General features: G+C 38.5%; 1 protein-coding gene across 1 annotated transcript; it reads left to right on the forward strand.

Annotated features, from left to right (window-relative positions):
* Positions 1 to 5,054: 5,054 nt before the first annotated feature.
* Positions 5,055 to 12,326, forward strand: LOC104535825 (butyrophilin subfamily 1 member A1-like). The gene is made up of 6 exons (XM_010185306.1): positions 5,055 to 5,127; positions 5,884 to 6,156; positions 10,546 to 10,581; positions 11,051 to 11,071; positions 11,197 to 11,223; positions 11,836 to 12,326. The coding sequence occupies exons 1-6, from the start codon at positions 5,055 to 5,057 to the stop codon at positions 12,324 to 12,326; spliced, it is 921 nt and encodes a 306-aa protein (XP_010183608.1).
* Positions 12,327 to 14,076: the final 1,750 nt, after the last annotated feature.

Genomic DNA, 14,076 nt, shown 5'->3' on the forward strand with positions numbered 1-14,076 from the left:
AAGATGAGCTTTCCTGAGGCTGCAGAGACTTTCTAGGAGGTCCATGTGTGATGGCTGGCCCTTTTCTATGTAAAAGGCAATCTGTGATTAGACTGTCTTGTATGCAGAATGACAGGAGTCCTTCACACAGAAGTTTTGTACTGAAAAGAAGCCAAAGAGTTTCTTCCAGCTGAAGAGCAGGAAGGTCTTTGTATGATCGGATTTTGCATGCTGTTAGGCCACCACAACCTGAAAGTACCAAGGCAAAAACCCAGGGATGAGTTGCTACAGGCACAAGCTCCAAAACATGTTGGATCAGAGCCTTGGAGGTGTTAAAGCTCTGCACCTTCACTTCACTGTCCATCATCTCCAGGTATTTTGACAGATATCCAGGTACAGCTCATTTTTCTAACTTCCCTTTTTAGCGTATTTACACATGTATGTGTTTCGCAGCATTAAAAAAAATAGTCATAGAATCATAGAATGATAGAATTGTTCGTTTGGAAAAGACCTTCGAGACCATCAAGTCCAACATAACCTAACTTTACCAGATCTGAAGATAAACCATGTCCCTTAGTACCATGTCAATGCAACTTTTGAATACCTCCAGGGATGGTGATTCAGCCACCTCCCTGGTAAGCCTATTCCAGTATTTAATCACCCTCTCAGCGAAAAAGTTTCTTCTAAAGTCCAACCTAGACCTCCCCTGGTACAACTTAAGGCCATTTCCTCTTGTCCTACCTCTTCATGGTGAGACACTTAATGGTGCCATAATTGTTGGTACTAGGGTCTTTTCTGGGGCAGGTAACATAATTCCAAAAGCACATTTGGTCACAGAATAACTGACACTATACAAAATTAATGCTTTATAGATAATAATGTTTACTGTCTTGGTCATCAGGTATGTGCAGTTGTAGTGACTGGGGGAAGAAAGTGAACAGTTAATAAAAGAAACTACGCATCTCTAGGGAAAATTTGTCAGAGATAATCTGAAAGCTTCCTATGACCTGTAGAAGGAAAGCGAGGGTCTTCTTAGCTCCCAAATCCACAAAATGCAGAAGTATTGGCAGAAGCAGAGCTTGCTCTTGGGCTTGCACCAAACTCAATGCAGCTCGGCCGATGTTGCAGCTCCCTCTGGTGGGGTGACTCTGTCTTTTCATGGAGTGTTCTGCAATGAATACTCCAGCATGAGTTTATTCTCTTTGATAGCATGAGTTTATTTTGTTTGACTTCCCTCCCCCATGCCTCTTCATGTGCTAAAACGCCTCCTCTGCAGCGCGTGCATATTTTCACTGAAAGGATTTTTTTTTCAAAATACTATTTTTGTTCATAGACATAGCCTTAGATTAATGCAAGATTTCCAGAGGGGGGAGGTTTTTTGCAAAATATTTAACATCAAATTATACATACAGAGAGAATGCTGTCAGTTTGAGAAGGGCACATAATTTATCTTCTAATGTCAAACCAAGTGAGGACATAGATACAAGCTCACAAATAGGAAGATTTTTATTCTCCTCAAAGAGACCTTCTCCAAAACATCCAATGCCAAGCTCACATTGTCACCTAGCAAAACCTACCGTCTCCTTTTCTCCTTCTATCTCACCCTGGTTCTCCCCTCTATTAAAAGTAATTCAGGATGGGAGACAGTCAACCACCCTGATTTGCCTCCAGGTCTTTTAAACCTGCTTCTGCAGAAGCACTTTGGAGCAGGGCTAAGACAAACATCAGGTAACTACTAGGATTGTAAAACAATGCCATTTTTACAACCCAATAAATAATAGTAATTCCTTCTTCCAGTGATTATTATGCTTTCAGATTAACTAGTAGTTTCTTGTGGTTCATTTTCCACAGCATTGTAGAAAGCTTCTGCTGTCTGAAATTGTCTAAGGGCTCTTTTTACTTCTTGTAGAATATTTGACTACAAATAGTATAAATCTCCAGCCTCACCCACTTTTATTTTCTTTCACTCTCACTGTACTGCATTGCAAAGGTTAATAGGCAACCTTTGAAAATAAAAGGGTGAGTTTTATGGTCGGGATTGGAGTGGCTGACAGGGACCAAAGGTACCAGCGGCCTTCCGAGTATCGCCAACAGATGTAGGCACCTGCATGGGAATTTCTTTAAGGCACCGCTGTGTTTCTGAAAATCCAGGTTTGTGTTTCTCTCTGCAAAGCAATGGTTTATTTGGCTGCTTCTGTAAGGAAGAGCTCTGAATGTTTTCTTAGCCTTCTGTTTCCTTTGTGTTGTCTTGTATTGGTTGGCAGAGATTTTGAGTGTTGTACTGAAAGATCTGAGAATTATCTTTGTTGAGCTCTGTGTGTATTTTGGCATGGTGAACTGCTGCTTGGGAGAAAGAAAAAAAATCCCACACATCTCTTTGTATCTGTCTATCCTGAAGCCATGCTTCCTGTTAGGTTTGGCTTTGAGGTTGAGAAGGATTGGGTTTAATGGAGAGAAATTCTTGCTCTGATAGTGAGAAGTGGATAAGGGACTTTTTACAAGGGAATATAGCGACAGGATGAGGGATAATAGTTCATTTTTGTTGCTCATCCTTCTCCTTGCCCCTGCTTGTAGCTGCTGTGCTCAGTGTGCAGTGTTATTCTTCCTATTCAGGTGTTTGTTGCATTTTTTGCATTTGCTATGATGTTAACATTGCAAAGTACACAGCAGCCACTTTAAGTCTCACTGTTTATTTTCATGTTGTTGGGGGGTTTTTTTCTATGTTTTTTGCAACATGTTGTGCCTTTTCAGTTCTATAACTTTATTAATCTATTACCCTATTATTCTATTACTCTGTTACTCCATTATTCTTTTCTTCTATTATGCTGTGCTATGCTATGCTATGCTATGCTATGCTATGTTACGCTACAATATCCTTCTATTTCATTCCATATTTTTGCTTTCCTATTTCCTTGAACCCCAAGAATCTCAGTTTTTGTAGCTCTGTCGGACTCAGCCATGATACAAAACCAAAGTCAAACAATTTGTTGTCTTGGCAGCAGAGGATGACCTCAAAGTTGGAGTGTTAAGGCTTTAAAAAAAAAGGAGAAAGTTATGAAAACAAGTAAAAAATGTGCCAAAACCTCACATTCTTAATGGCCATAGGAATGGAACATATTGTACCTCAAAAAGATAAAAGAAATAGGACTCATATCATATCGTTAGCTAGCTAAGTGTTAGGCTTCTAACATAATTTAGTTGCCTGGTCTCCCTTTACTAGCAGTGAAGAAAAACAGCCACCTCTGGTTCATGATTAATTTTCTCCTCTTGTAAAAGTACATGTTGAGAAATTTTTAGCCATCTTAGGTATTATGACCAGTGAAAATTCTGAAAATCCTTAGAGAATGTTGGATGGGTAATAACTAATGAGAGATTTTAACATCTTGATCAATGATCTGGATGAGGGGATTGAGTGCTTCCTCAGCAAGTTTGCAGATGACACTGAGTTGGGAGGGAGTGCTGATCTGCCTGAGGGTAGGAAGGCTCTGCAGAGGGACCTGGACAGGCTGAATCAACGGGCTGAGGCCAACTGTATGAGCTTCAACAAGGCCAAGTGCTGGGTCCTGCACTTTGGTCGCAATAACCCCATGCAGCGCTACAGGCTTGGGGACGAGTGGCTGGAAAGGACCTGGGGGTGTTAGTGGACAGCAGGATGAGCTTGAGCCAGCAATGTGCCCTTGTGACCAAGAAGGCCAATGGCATCCTGGGGTGTATCAGAAGGGGTGTGGTGAGTAGGTCGAGAGAGGTTCTCCTTCCCCTCTGCTCTGCCCTGCTGAGACCGCATCTGGAATATTGTGTTCAATTCTGGGCCCCTCAGTTCAAGAAGGACAAGGTATTGCTTGAAAGAGTCCAGCAGAGAGCCACAGAGATGATTAAGGGAGTAGAGCATCTCCCTTATGAGGAGCAGCTGAGGGAGCTGTGTCTCTTTAGCTTGGAGAAGAAGAGACTGAGGGGTAGCCTCATTAATGTTTATTACTGTGTAAAAGGCAAATGTCAGGAGAATGCAGCCAGGCATTCTCAGTGATGTCCACTAATAGGACAAGGGGCATTGGGTGCAAGCTGGAGCATAAAAGGTTCCATGTGAACCTAAGGAAAACCTTTTTCACTGTGAGTGTGACAGAGCACTGGAACAGGCTGCCCGGAGAGGTGTGCAGTCTCCTTCTCTGGAGACATTCAAAACCTGCCTGTATGTGTTCCTGTACAACCTAGTCTAGGTGGTCCTGCTCTGGCAGGGTGGATTGGACTAGATGATCTTTCAAGGTCCCTTCCAACTCCTAATATTCTGTGATTCTGTGGTTCTGTGATTCCATTCTTTATTGCAAAAAAGTGTGTGGTGGGGAGGAGAGAAGTAAATCCATTACTTACCTGGACATTTGGTGCCCTTCAAAGCCGAGCTTATTATATTTTGCTTGGTTAAAGTCAAATGAAGATCTTCCTTTTTTTCTCTGTTTGAGTCATGTTTGTTATAGTATAATATAGATATATTTATATATGTTTTTACATCAATACATGTAGAGAGAGAAAAAGTAGGTTTAGTTACACAAATATTGGAAAATTCTGCTTTAAACTCCTGGTTAATTTAGAAACTTTTATTTCTGCTTTCATTACAAATAATTAAGGAAAAAATTGTTACAGTAATTCCAAAGTGAAATGTTTAATTTAGAAATTACCAATGTGTTCTTATTTTGTATTTATTTATTTAAGGCAGAATTTATGTTCTGAGCTTTTGTATCCATAGTTTCTTTGCCATTAACTCCAAGGAGCCACCCCAATTCCTTTTGCTAGTACTACTAATGAGTACTACTACATTTCTGTCCAGTTCAGGAATTGCTCCCTTCATAACCATTGACTATTATTAGTATTGGAGTGTCTCCATACAGACCATGAGAACACTCATAGGACTTCTTTGGCTGTTGAATTGCTCCCCAGGTTCATCTGGGGTGCAGCATGTGAGTAGCACGTGTAAACAGGCAACAAGATGTTAGAGTGAACCTAGGAATGGTGTGACTCAACTGTGCAGCACACAACTTCATTTATTTTGCATTCAAACATAGACTTTTGTCTTCCACATAGACATGGGTTTCTCCGTCCAGCTGACAGCAGTCATTTTCATCTTGGTATTGGTATCTACACACCATCCCACGGCAGGTAATTTTGCTCAGTTATGGATTAATTACACTCTGTATTACATCCATTTGAGAGATTATGAATAGATTTGAACTGATGCCCCGTATGACTTTCTTCTCCCCTGAAGGAGGTCCAGGTTTAGATGATTTCTCTGGATTTCATGTGAACACAGATGTGTGTTATGGGATTCAGTGTGCTCAGCTGTAGGTATTAAAATTAAGCATCTAAAAGATATTTGATTAAGGTATGTATACAGTCAATAGGAGATGACTGGCTGTCCCAGACCATAATATAATTAATTTATGTCAGATTCCCATTTTCCCAGGGAATGAATCCCTCTGTAGGGAATGCAGTTTCTTCACGCTTTCTCCAGAAGATTATTGCCTCAACAGGATATTTGACTTTTAGGTGGCTAAAATTTGGTTAGATGAACATACATAGATAACTTAATGTTGTCACCACTACAAAGGGAGGTGATAGGTAATTTTGATTTGCATAATGTGTGGCAGTGCTGGATGCTTGCAATTCAGAATGGATGGCTCTTTGTTTCAAATGCATCTATGTACTTTTCTCCATCCTCAAATTTGCAGCTCCTGCTGCTCATCAGAGCTGTGAGAGTATGTGCTAATGCTGTAGAATAAGGGCTGCAATTTCAGTGCAAAAAGCACTTACTGAGCATCATAAATGCAAAACTTCTCACAGACTTCTTCCCCTTTAGCCTTTAAAACCACTACAATTGCTGATCACAGCTCACCTGTTTATGTCTTTCTTCTGTAGGTGGTGGCCATGATCCACTGCTTGTCTTGGATGGGTATGAGAATGATGGTATTCGACTCAAATGTTTCTCTGAGAGGTTGTTTTCTGAAGTTCAGGTGTTGTGGACAGATGGTAGAGGAGACAATGTCACTGGGACACCTCTAACCACCAACACCACCACTGCTAATGCCAGCAGCACCATCATTCTAAAACCAGGGTCTGGAAACTCTGTGTCCTGCAAAATAATTGATAAACTGTTGAAAACATCAACAGAATCTTCAGTTGTCATTGCAGGTGAGTATAAGCTTGTGTCCTTGTGACCTGGGAGGAAAACCAGTGAGCCGATGCATGCATAGTGGATTGCTTCAGGACCCCAAATTTCTAGTGGAATAATCAGTTTTCACAGAAGTTTTGTTGTGTGATACTTCGTCTTTGCACAGAACCACAATTAGTTTCCATGGGAAACTCCCAAACATTGTTAACATATTAAGAATAAAAGCACCCTTCCAGGGGTGTGATACCATCTGGGGGAAATGAAATCTTGTCAGGTGGTGCTAATTTTCACTTGCAAGGATGGAGGATGCTCCATCTTTGTCTCTCATTTTCTTCTCTTTCCATTGATCTAATGCAGTGGTTTACACAAATCACTGATGGTGCTTTATAAAATAGACTGGCAATGTAAAAGTCCCAGTGAACTCCCTCTTCAGGTGTATAGGAATGAAATTTAGATTCAAATTACTTTTGTTTCACTTTAGGTATGTAATCAAAGTATAAAGTTGAGAGTTCGAGGAAAGTTAAAACTGATAATCTGAAATAATTTGCAGATGTCTTCTTTCCTGCCACCTCCCCTTGGCTGGCAGGTTTTGTCGTGATCCTGCTCTTGAGCATATTCCTGGTTATTGCTGCAATTTATAAGCTCAGAAGTAAGTTACACTCTTGATGTTAGAGTGATGTATGCTTCATAAAATCCAGTTGAAAGACAAGAATTATTATTGTTCAGAATTATTTGGGGAGGAGGATACAAGATTATGAACAATCACCCTTGTAATTCTTCAACCATGGCTTTTTTTTTTGTACTTTTGCATTCCTTGCATATTCGTTTTCAAGCATCTCTTAACTACTCCAACATCTTGGGGTATAAACCTGTATAATTGCATTTTACCAATATGATTTGACATATTACTCTAGTGAAATTATTACTGCAAATTAATCTTGCTATTGAAATAAAGCAATTCCTGTGAATAACTAAAATTTTAGTTTACCCAGATATATCCACTGGCTTAATTATTTGCAAGTAATTTTATTGCTTTATAAGCTATTTTGCAACTAATACAGTTTTACAACACAAATTTGTTGCCAAGGCAGCTTGCCAAGGCAGCATTTTTCTGCTTTCAGTATCACAGCTTCATTCATTAAATTCTGTATGATTTGTCATTATTTTAATGGAAGATATAGGTACATGCAAACCATGATACTCTGAAAATAAGCTTCTTCCTTACCAAACATGACCACCATAAAATATGAAAGATTTCATTTGAAAACCTACAAGTGAGAAGAAAGTAAGATAACATTTTGCTTCTCCCTGCCTCTCTTTTCTCCTTCTGTCTCTCTCAGAGAACAATAAGACAACTACTCGTGAACGTAAGTCATATTAATGCCATATTTAAAAGTCATATTAATATCATATTTCATCATGGACATCTTGAATCATTATGTGCAATGGTAGAAATATTGGCCAGCAATATAAACCATGGGGTTAATTAGTCGTGCACCTGAAGTTGTTTCATGACAGACATTTCAAGAGATTGGGACTTTGGTTGACCCTGTTTACCTCTAGACTCCAGCTAGGGTGCCTTTGGGGGTCAGTCACCTCATGCACAGCCAATACAGAAAGACTGAGAAATGAGGAAATTCTTGCATCCCATTTAACCTCAGCTTTTCTGTCTGCAGGTGTTGAAAGAAGTGATAAAATAACTTCTAGTGCAAGTCACCTTTTGTGCAAAAAAATTCACGAGTTCTCTTCCTCCCGCCCCACTATCTATCTAAAAGCTTACCATTTCCAGAAAAATGACTTTTTGACTGTTCCCCAAGCTGTTGTATCATAGAATCATTAAGATCGGAAAAGACCTGTAAGACCATCAAGTCCAGGAATTTGCTACCCAGGAACTAATTCAGAAATTTACATAGAAACAAAAATGATTGTGAATTGAAAAAAAAAAAAAAAAAAAAGAAAAAAAAAGGTATGTGGGAACAAATCTATGGAGGCTTTTATTAAAATTCACATCCAGTCTTCCCTGAAACAATTCTCTTCCATTTTGCAGAATTTTACTACCTGTATTTTTGTTTCAAATGTAACAACAAACTGACTTAACTTATTAACTATTTTTTTGTTTCAGTCAATGCCTGTACTGTACTTGACCAAACTGAGCCTATTAAAAATTATTTACCTTCGAAGTCTAGCTATCTAGTATTCAATAATGTAAGTGTATGTATATATACATGCAAATATATGCGTAAAATTATACATACAAATTGTTGTGGATTAATCACTTCTGTGTAGCGTTTCAAATAGGATGTTAAGTGCTTGAAGAACTATTTTTAGGACATGAAAGTGTTTCTCTGTTCACAGAAAATGCACAGAAGGAAATTCAAAAAGGTAAGTGTAACAACCATTTTTTTCAGTGATTTCTAGCTATAAATCTTTCTAGTCCTTTAGAACCACCTAAACGCTGAGCTCAGGAGCTATTAGTAGCTGGTTTGCTTTTGCAAAAATAAAATAAATTTAAAAATCATTACAATACTTTTTATATTGAACATGTAAAGATAATCAATGCCTACTGGAAAGAAGAGGACTAATTCCATGGAAAAGTTGAAATACCTATGAAAATATCCATGGCAGGTATTTTTTGCTCAGTATTTGAGCTTGTAAGTTGTTCTGTTGGTTAATTTGGGTATGTTAATATGTTCTTAATTTGGGATCATGTTTCAGGCTGAATTTCAACCTGTAAGAAAAGTAAGAATTAAGTTCTAGAGTATGAAAAAGTTCAGTCATCTGAAGTAAGAAAAGTAAGAATTAAGTTCTAGAGTATGAAAAAGTTCAGTCATCTGAAGTAAGAAAAGTAAGAATTAAGTTCTAGAGTATGAAAAAGTTCAGTCATCTGAAGTACTTCATTTTACCAAGGTGAATTTTTTGACCAGTCTTTTTGTTCCCACCTTAAGGAAAGATACTAGCATAATGAAGGCAATAGCATTGGCTGCAAAGGGACATCTGGCTATTTTGATGAATCTCAAATAATTCCATTTCATCTTAGCTCTTGCTGTACACAACATGGAACAGAGAGAAAATTCAATGTATTTGTATTTAAAATAAAAGAAGGAAATAGTGTTTTAATATTGAAGCATGATCTCTTCCAGAGATAGATCAACTCAATGAGGAACTGGGTAAGAATGTACTTTGAAATCTTTGTTATATTGAAACTTGTTCTCCTATTACAAAGCTAGGGTTTTCAATTAAATTAGTGCTATTTGGTATTGTTATCTTCAATGTCACATGATTTTAGCCACTGAGTTTTATGTATTTAATCTAAGCTAATAATCTAGACAATTTATCCCCCATCTATTTTGAAATTATATTCTGAATTTAAAGCCAAAGCTCAGTTCCCTAATTGAAAACATCCTTTAACATTGAAATGCTCACATTTTGTATGGTTTTGTCTTGGAAAAGTATAACATTCTCTACTACTTCTTTATTTTCAGCTGAGGAAAAGGAGAGCTTCAATAAAGGTATTGTAACTTTTTTCTCCCTACACTGCATTTGGTACCATATGTTATTCTTTTAACCATACCCTGAGAGATGTTTTGCAGGTGATTGTTTGAATAAAATAATGTTGTTCTATGCAAATTTGAATGCCAGAGTTGGAAAACACTCTCAGAACTTCACATTTGCAAAGGTTAACTCCCCTATTCTAACCAGAAAGTCGATTGAAAAGTTGTGCTATTTTTATGTGCACACACAATCTCTCTCTTTTTATCTATAGGTATATATCTGTATAGCAAAAGATAGTATATACAGATATTTGCAGATATTTTCCACTGCTAGAAAGAACTTATTTTTTAATTTTATTGCATCTCAGAAGAAACTAATGACTAAAGCATCTGATTACAGCATTAAAAAGAACACAATAGGAAAAAATCCCAGTTCAATTCTTGTTGAACATTGTTGTGGTTTAACCTGGCAAACAACTAAACACCACACAGCTCTCTCACTCGCTCCTACCCTCCCTGGTGGGTTTTATGATGCTCTATGAACTGTAAATAGCTCTATTTTTTCTGAATCACTCCCTGATTGTTTCTAGTATGTTCCTTTACTTGTTTTATCATGTCTTGTCTTCAGGAATATTTGTGCAACATGTTATTTAATACCAGAGAAAAGTTATATACTGCATGTCTAATAATGTCTAATGCATGTCTAATTATTATGTAGAATATAATTATTCTACAGAGATATAAGATTAATCCTATGTGTGTATTAATATATAAAAATACATACATAATCAGGTTAACAAACAGATTAATCCTATAGACATAGATAACCTACAAATTATTCCAAATTGCATAGTGACTGTACCATAATTTGCCTGATTCAGTCATCCTAACTTTTAATTTATTTCTTTTTCTTTGTAGAAAATCAGGATATGTTGTACAAAATTGGTAAGGATAGTAAGTTAACTTTGGTCCTTAAAAATAATTAGAATTAACTCTGATCAGAAATATCATTTTGAAACTGAACTGTGCCGCCATTTGAGGGCTATTGCCGCACTTATTTCTATTCAAGACTTAGCTGTCCCTAAAACCAGTGTGTGTCTGACACAATGCTGGACTCCAGAACATGTTTCCATAACAGGGGAGCATAATTTCACTTCTTTACGTGTTTAATTTTTCCTTTAGCTAAGTAGAAAACACATTTTTCTTCCTGCCAACAAACCAATATTTTTGAAAATAAGAGAAAAAAATATATACTTCTATATGTTGGCCAAGTGAAGGTCTTATTTTTCTTCTGACAAAGTCTGAAATCCTAGGCCAGGTCATATTTAGGAAACGTCGTATTGGAAATACTCTTACTTGCACAGATATCCTTCAGAAGAGCCTTGCTATGCGTAAAGTTAATATAACTTTCTGTCTTTTTCAGACAAAGTACAGAAAGAACTGGGTGAGTCGAAAGCTGAAATCTAATTTTATTATGTCTATCCCACTCCAACCTTATCCTGTACTAAAATTAGGTGTATTCACATTTTGCACTAATTTTAATTAATCATCCCTTTTTTTTTCTTGTAGAGTTCAGGAGAGCTCATAGCAATGCAGGTAAGCCACATCTTGACCTCATTTTCTTTCATGCACATACCAGAGTCTAGCCCTAGTGTTTTGAAAAACTCACAGAACTTGTGGAAATTTTGCAGCCTGCTGATTGAAACAGGCATCCGGATTTTCTTAGGCATTTCCCATCTACAATTCTCAGTGTCACAAGTGAATAATTTCTGTACCAACTAGGACATTTTTGCATATTACATTTTTTACATGCTTTGACAGGTTTGGCTTTGTGTTTTGTTAAAAAAAAATGCATCTACCAGATGGGTCTGACCAGACAGCCTGGATCCCCTCAGTCAGTGAAAATGAATAGCAAAGCTAGAGAACAGGCATGCCCTATGGGAGATTATTAGATTTTTTGTTATTGATTTTTCTCCAACAAAATCACATTGTAGATTCTGGGAGTATTTAGGCTGGGTTTTTTGTGTTGGTGGTTTGTTTTGGTTTGGTTTGGTTTTTGTTTGTTTTGGTTTTGGTTTTGTTTTGTTTTATAATTTGTCTCATTTATTCACTTTCTTTCAGAATACTGTTTATTTTCCTGAAAATGAGAAATAACTTGGTGCTTTGTGTTTTTTTTTCTTTTCCTTTTTTAAATCTTCCTTTCTCAAGTTAATATCACTCTGGATGAGAACTGCAAACATCCCAACCTCACCATTAAGGAGAAAAACAGAGTCATGTCCTCCACCCAGGAAGCAATCCTGCCCAGAGAGATGGTGGTAGCTACTGAAGGGTTTTCAGAAATGAAACATTACTGGGAAGTGGAGGTGCGGGAGAAATCAGAGTGGGAGCTGGGGGTGGTGTGTGAGGAAATCAGGAATACACTGAGAAGCAACATGATGAATACTCTACCAAAGGGGAATTTACTCAGTCTACGGTTTTCTAAGGGAGAATACAGCTTAACTGGTGGGAAAGGTAGAAGAAATAGCAAGCCCTGCAGCGTGGTAGGTGTTTTCCTGGATCAGGATTTTAACACACTTTCATTCTTTGATGCTGAAGGAAAGTGCCTTCTTGAGTCTCTTTCTTTTGAGTTTTCTGGGAACCTGTACCCATTTTTCTGTCCAGGCTCTGATGGCAAATGGTTGGGAGTACGGCCTGCATGAATGTAAAGCACATTACCCTCACTGTGACACTCTTCCACAGGGCCAGGAGAAGTTTCATAATTTAGCAAATCACAGAGGATGTGAAAGCAGAGAGGAACGAAAAATAAGTAATATCAGTTTTTTATAACCATGGTCAAGAAAGAAATAGTCTCTGAAGTACTTCTTAGGGATTCATCTTGTACTGCAAACTAATTTTGTAAAATCCAAGACTTGTCAAATATTACAATTTTATTTCATTTTACCTGTACTAAAGAAACATGGATTTATTTCAGTATATGTTGCATTTGTGGTGTGTTCATTTATGATTAATAATAACATTGGTCTAAGAAGAACATCAATGCAAATTTTATACAAAGTAAGAAAATTATTAGTGGCAATCAGATTGTGAGATATGAAATGAAAGTAGACTTTTTGGAGGTCTGCTTGTAAGAAATGTTAAGTGATAAGGGTGAACTCCACAGATCACATACTGGATGCTAGAAAACTCAGGAACAACTGCTTACATGTAAGCAATTGGTAAAGTTAGTTTGACTTAAGAAATGGGAGTCAAGAATGAGATTCAGCTGCCCAAATGTGGAAGCCTAAGGCAATTTGAGTCCCCATGGGGCTATCAGAGTATGGGATTTATGGAATTCTCACACCCTCCTGAATTAGCTGAAGATGAGGGAAGATGTGAGGTGGCATCTCAAGCAGCAACAGAAGTCGATCTTCAGGCAAGTTTATGACATCCTCTTCTCTACTGTCTGTAACTGGGGCATAAAACTCATGCTTACACACAGGCAGTCTGGTGAGTTGACCTTGGCTGGACACCAGGTGCCCACCAAACCTGCTCTATCATTCCTCCTCCTCGACTGGACAGAGGGAGAAAATACAACAAAAGGCTCATAGGTTGAGATAAGTACAAGGAGGCATCACTCAGCAATTACCACCACAGGCAAAACGGACTTGATTTGGAGAAATTAATTTATTGTCAATCAAATCAGAGTAGGATAATGAGAAATAAAACCAAATCTTAGAAAACAATGTCCCCCAGCCTATCCCTTCTTCCTGAGCTCAACTTCACTCCTGGCTTCTCTACCTTCTCCTCCCTGAGCAGTGCAGGGGGACAGGGAATGGGGGTTGCAGTCATTTCATAACACGTTTTCTCTGCCTCTCCTTCCTCTTCATACTCTTCCCCTGCTCCAGCATGGGAGACACAGGAGACAGTCCTTCACAAGTTTCTTCAACATGGGTGCTTCCCACGTGCTACAGTTCTTCGTGTACTTCTGCAGCATGGGTCCTTTCCATGGAGTGCAGACCTTCAGGAATGGGCTGTTCCAGCATGGGTCCTCTATGGGGCCACAGGTCCTACCAGAAGAACTGCTCCAGTGTGGCCTCCTCTCCACAGGGCCACAGGTCCTACCAGATCTAGCACAGGCTCTCTATGAGGTCATAATATCCTTCAAGCACATCCACCTGCTCCAGCATGGGGTTCTCCATGGGCTGCATGGTGGATATCTGCTCCACCACAGACCTCCATGGGCTGGTCAGATCTGGTCTGTTGTCAACTATTGACTGTGGTCCAGAGGAGCTTTTGGAGGTGTCTCATTGGCTGGGGAACCTGTTTGTTGACTGATAGGTCCCCCCTTCTTGTTCCTGTCACTGAAGTGGGGAGTACGTGTTGGTCAGCACCCAACCAAGGTGGGTATATGATGGCTGCCATAGTGTGCTGACAGAGGCATGAAAATCACAGAATCACAGAATCACAGAA

Source organism: Mesitornis unicolor, unplaced genomic scaffold, assembly GCF_000695765.1.
Source record: "Mesitornis unicolor isolate BGI_N332 unplaced genomic scaffold, ASM69576v1 scaffold11890, whole genome shotgun sequence".
In the NCBI taxonomy this organism is placed as follows: Eukaryota; Metazoa; Chordata; class Aves; order Mesitornithiformes; family Mesitornithidae; genus Mesitornis; species Mesitornis unicolor.

Bases quoted from the DNA above. Each gene is read 5' to 3' on its own strand.
- LOC104535825 (XM_010185306.1), top strand. From the start codon at position 5,055: ATGGGTTTCTCCGTCCAGCTGACAGCAGTCATTTTCATCTTGGTATTG. The intron at 6,157-10,545 runs GTGAGTATAAGC...TTTTCTTTGTAG, and splicing joins ATCTTCAGTTGTCATTGCAG to AAAATCAGGATATGTTGTAC. The intron at 10,582-11,050 runs GTAAGTTAACTT...TGTCTTTTTCAG, and splicing joins GTACAAAATTGGTAAGGATA to ACAAAGTACAGAAAGAACTG.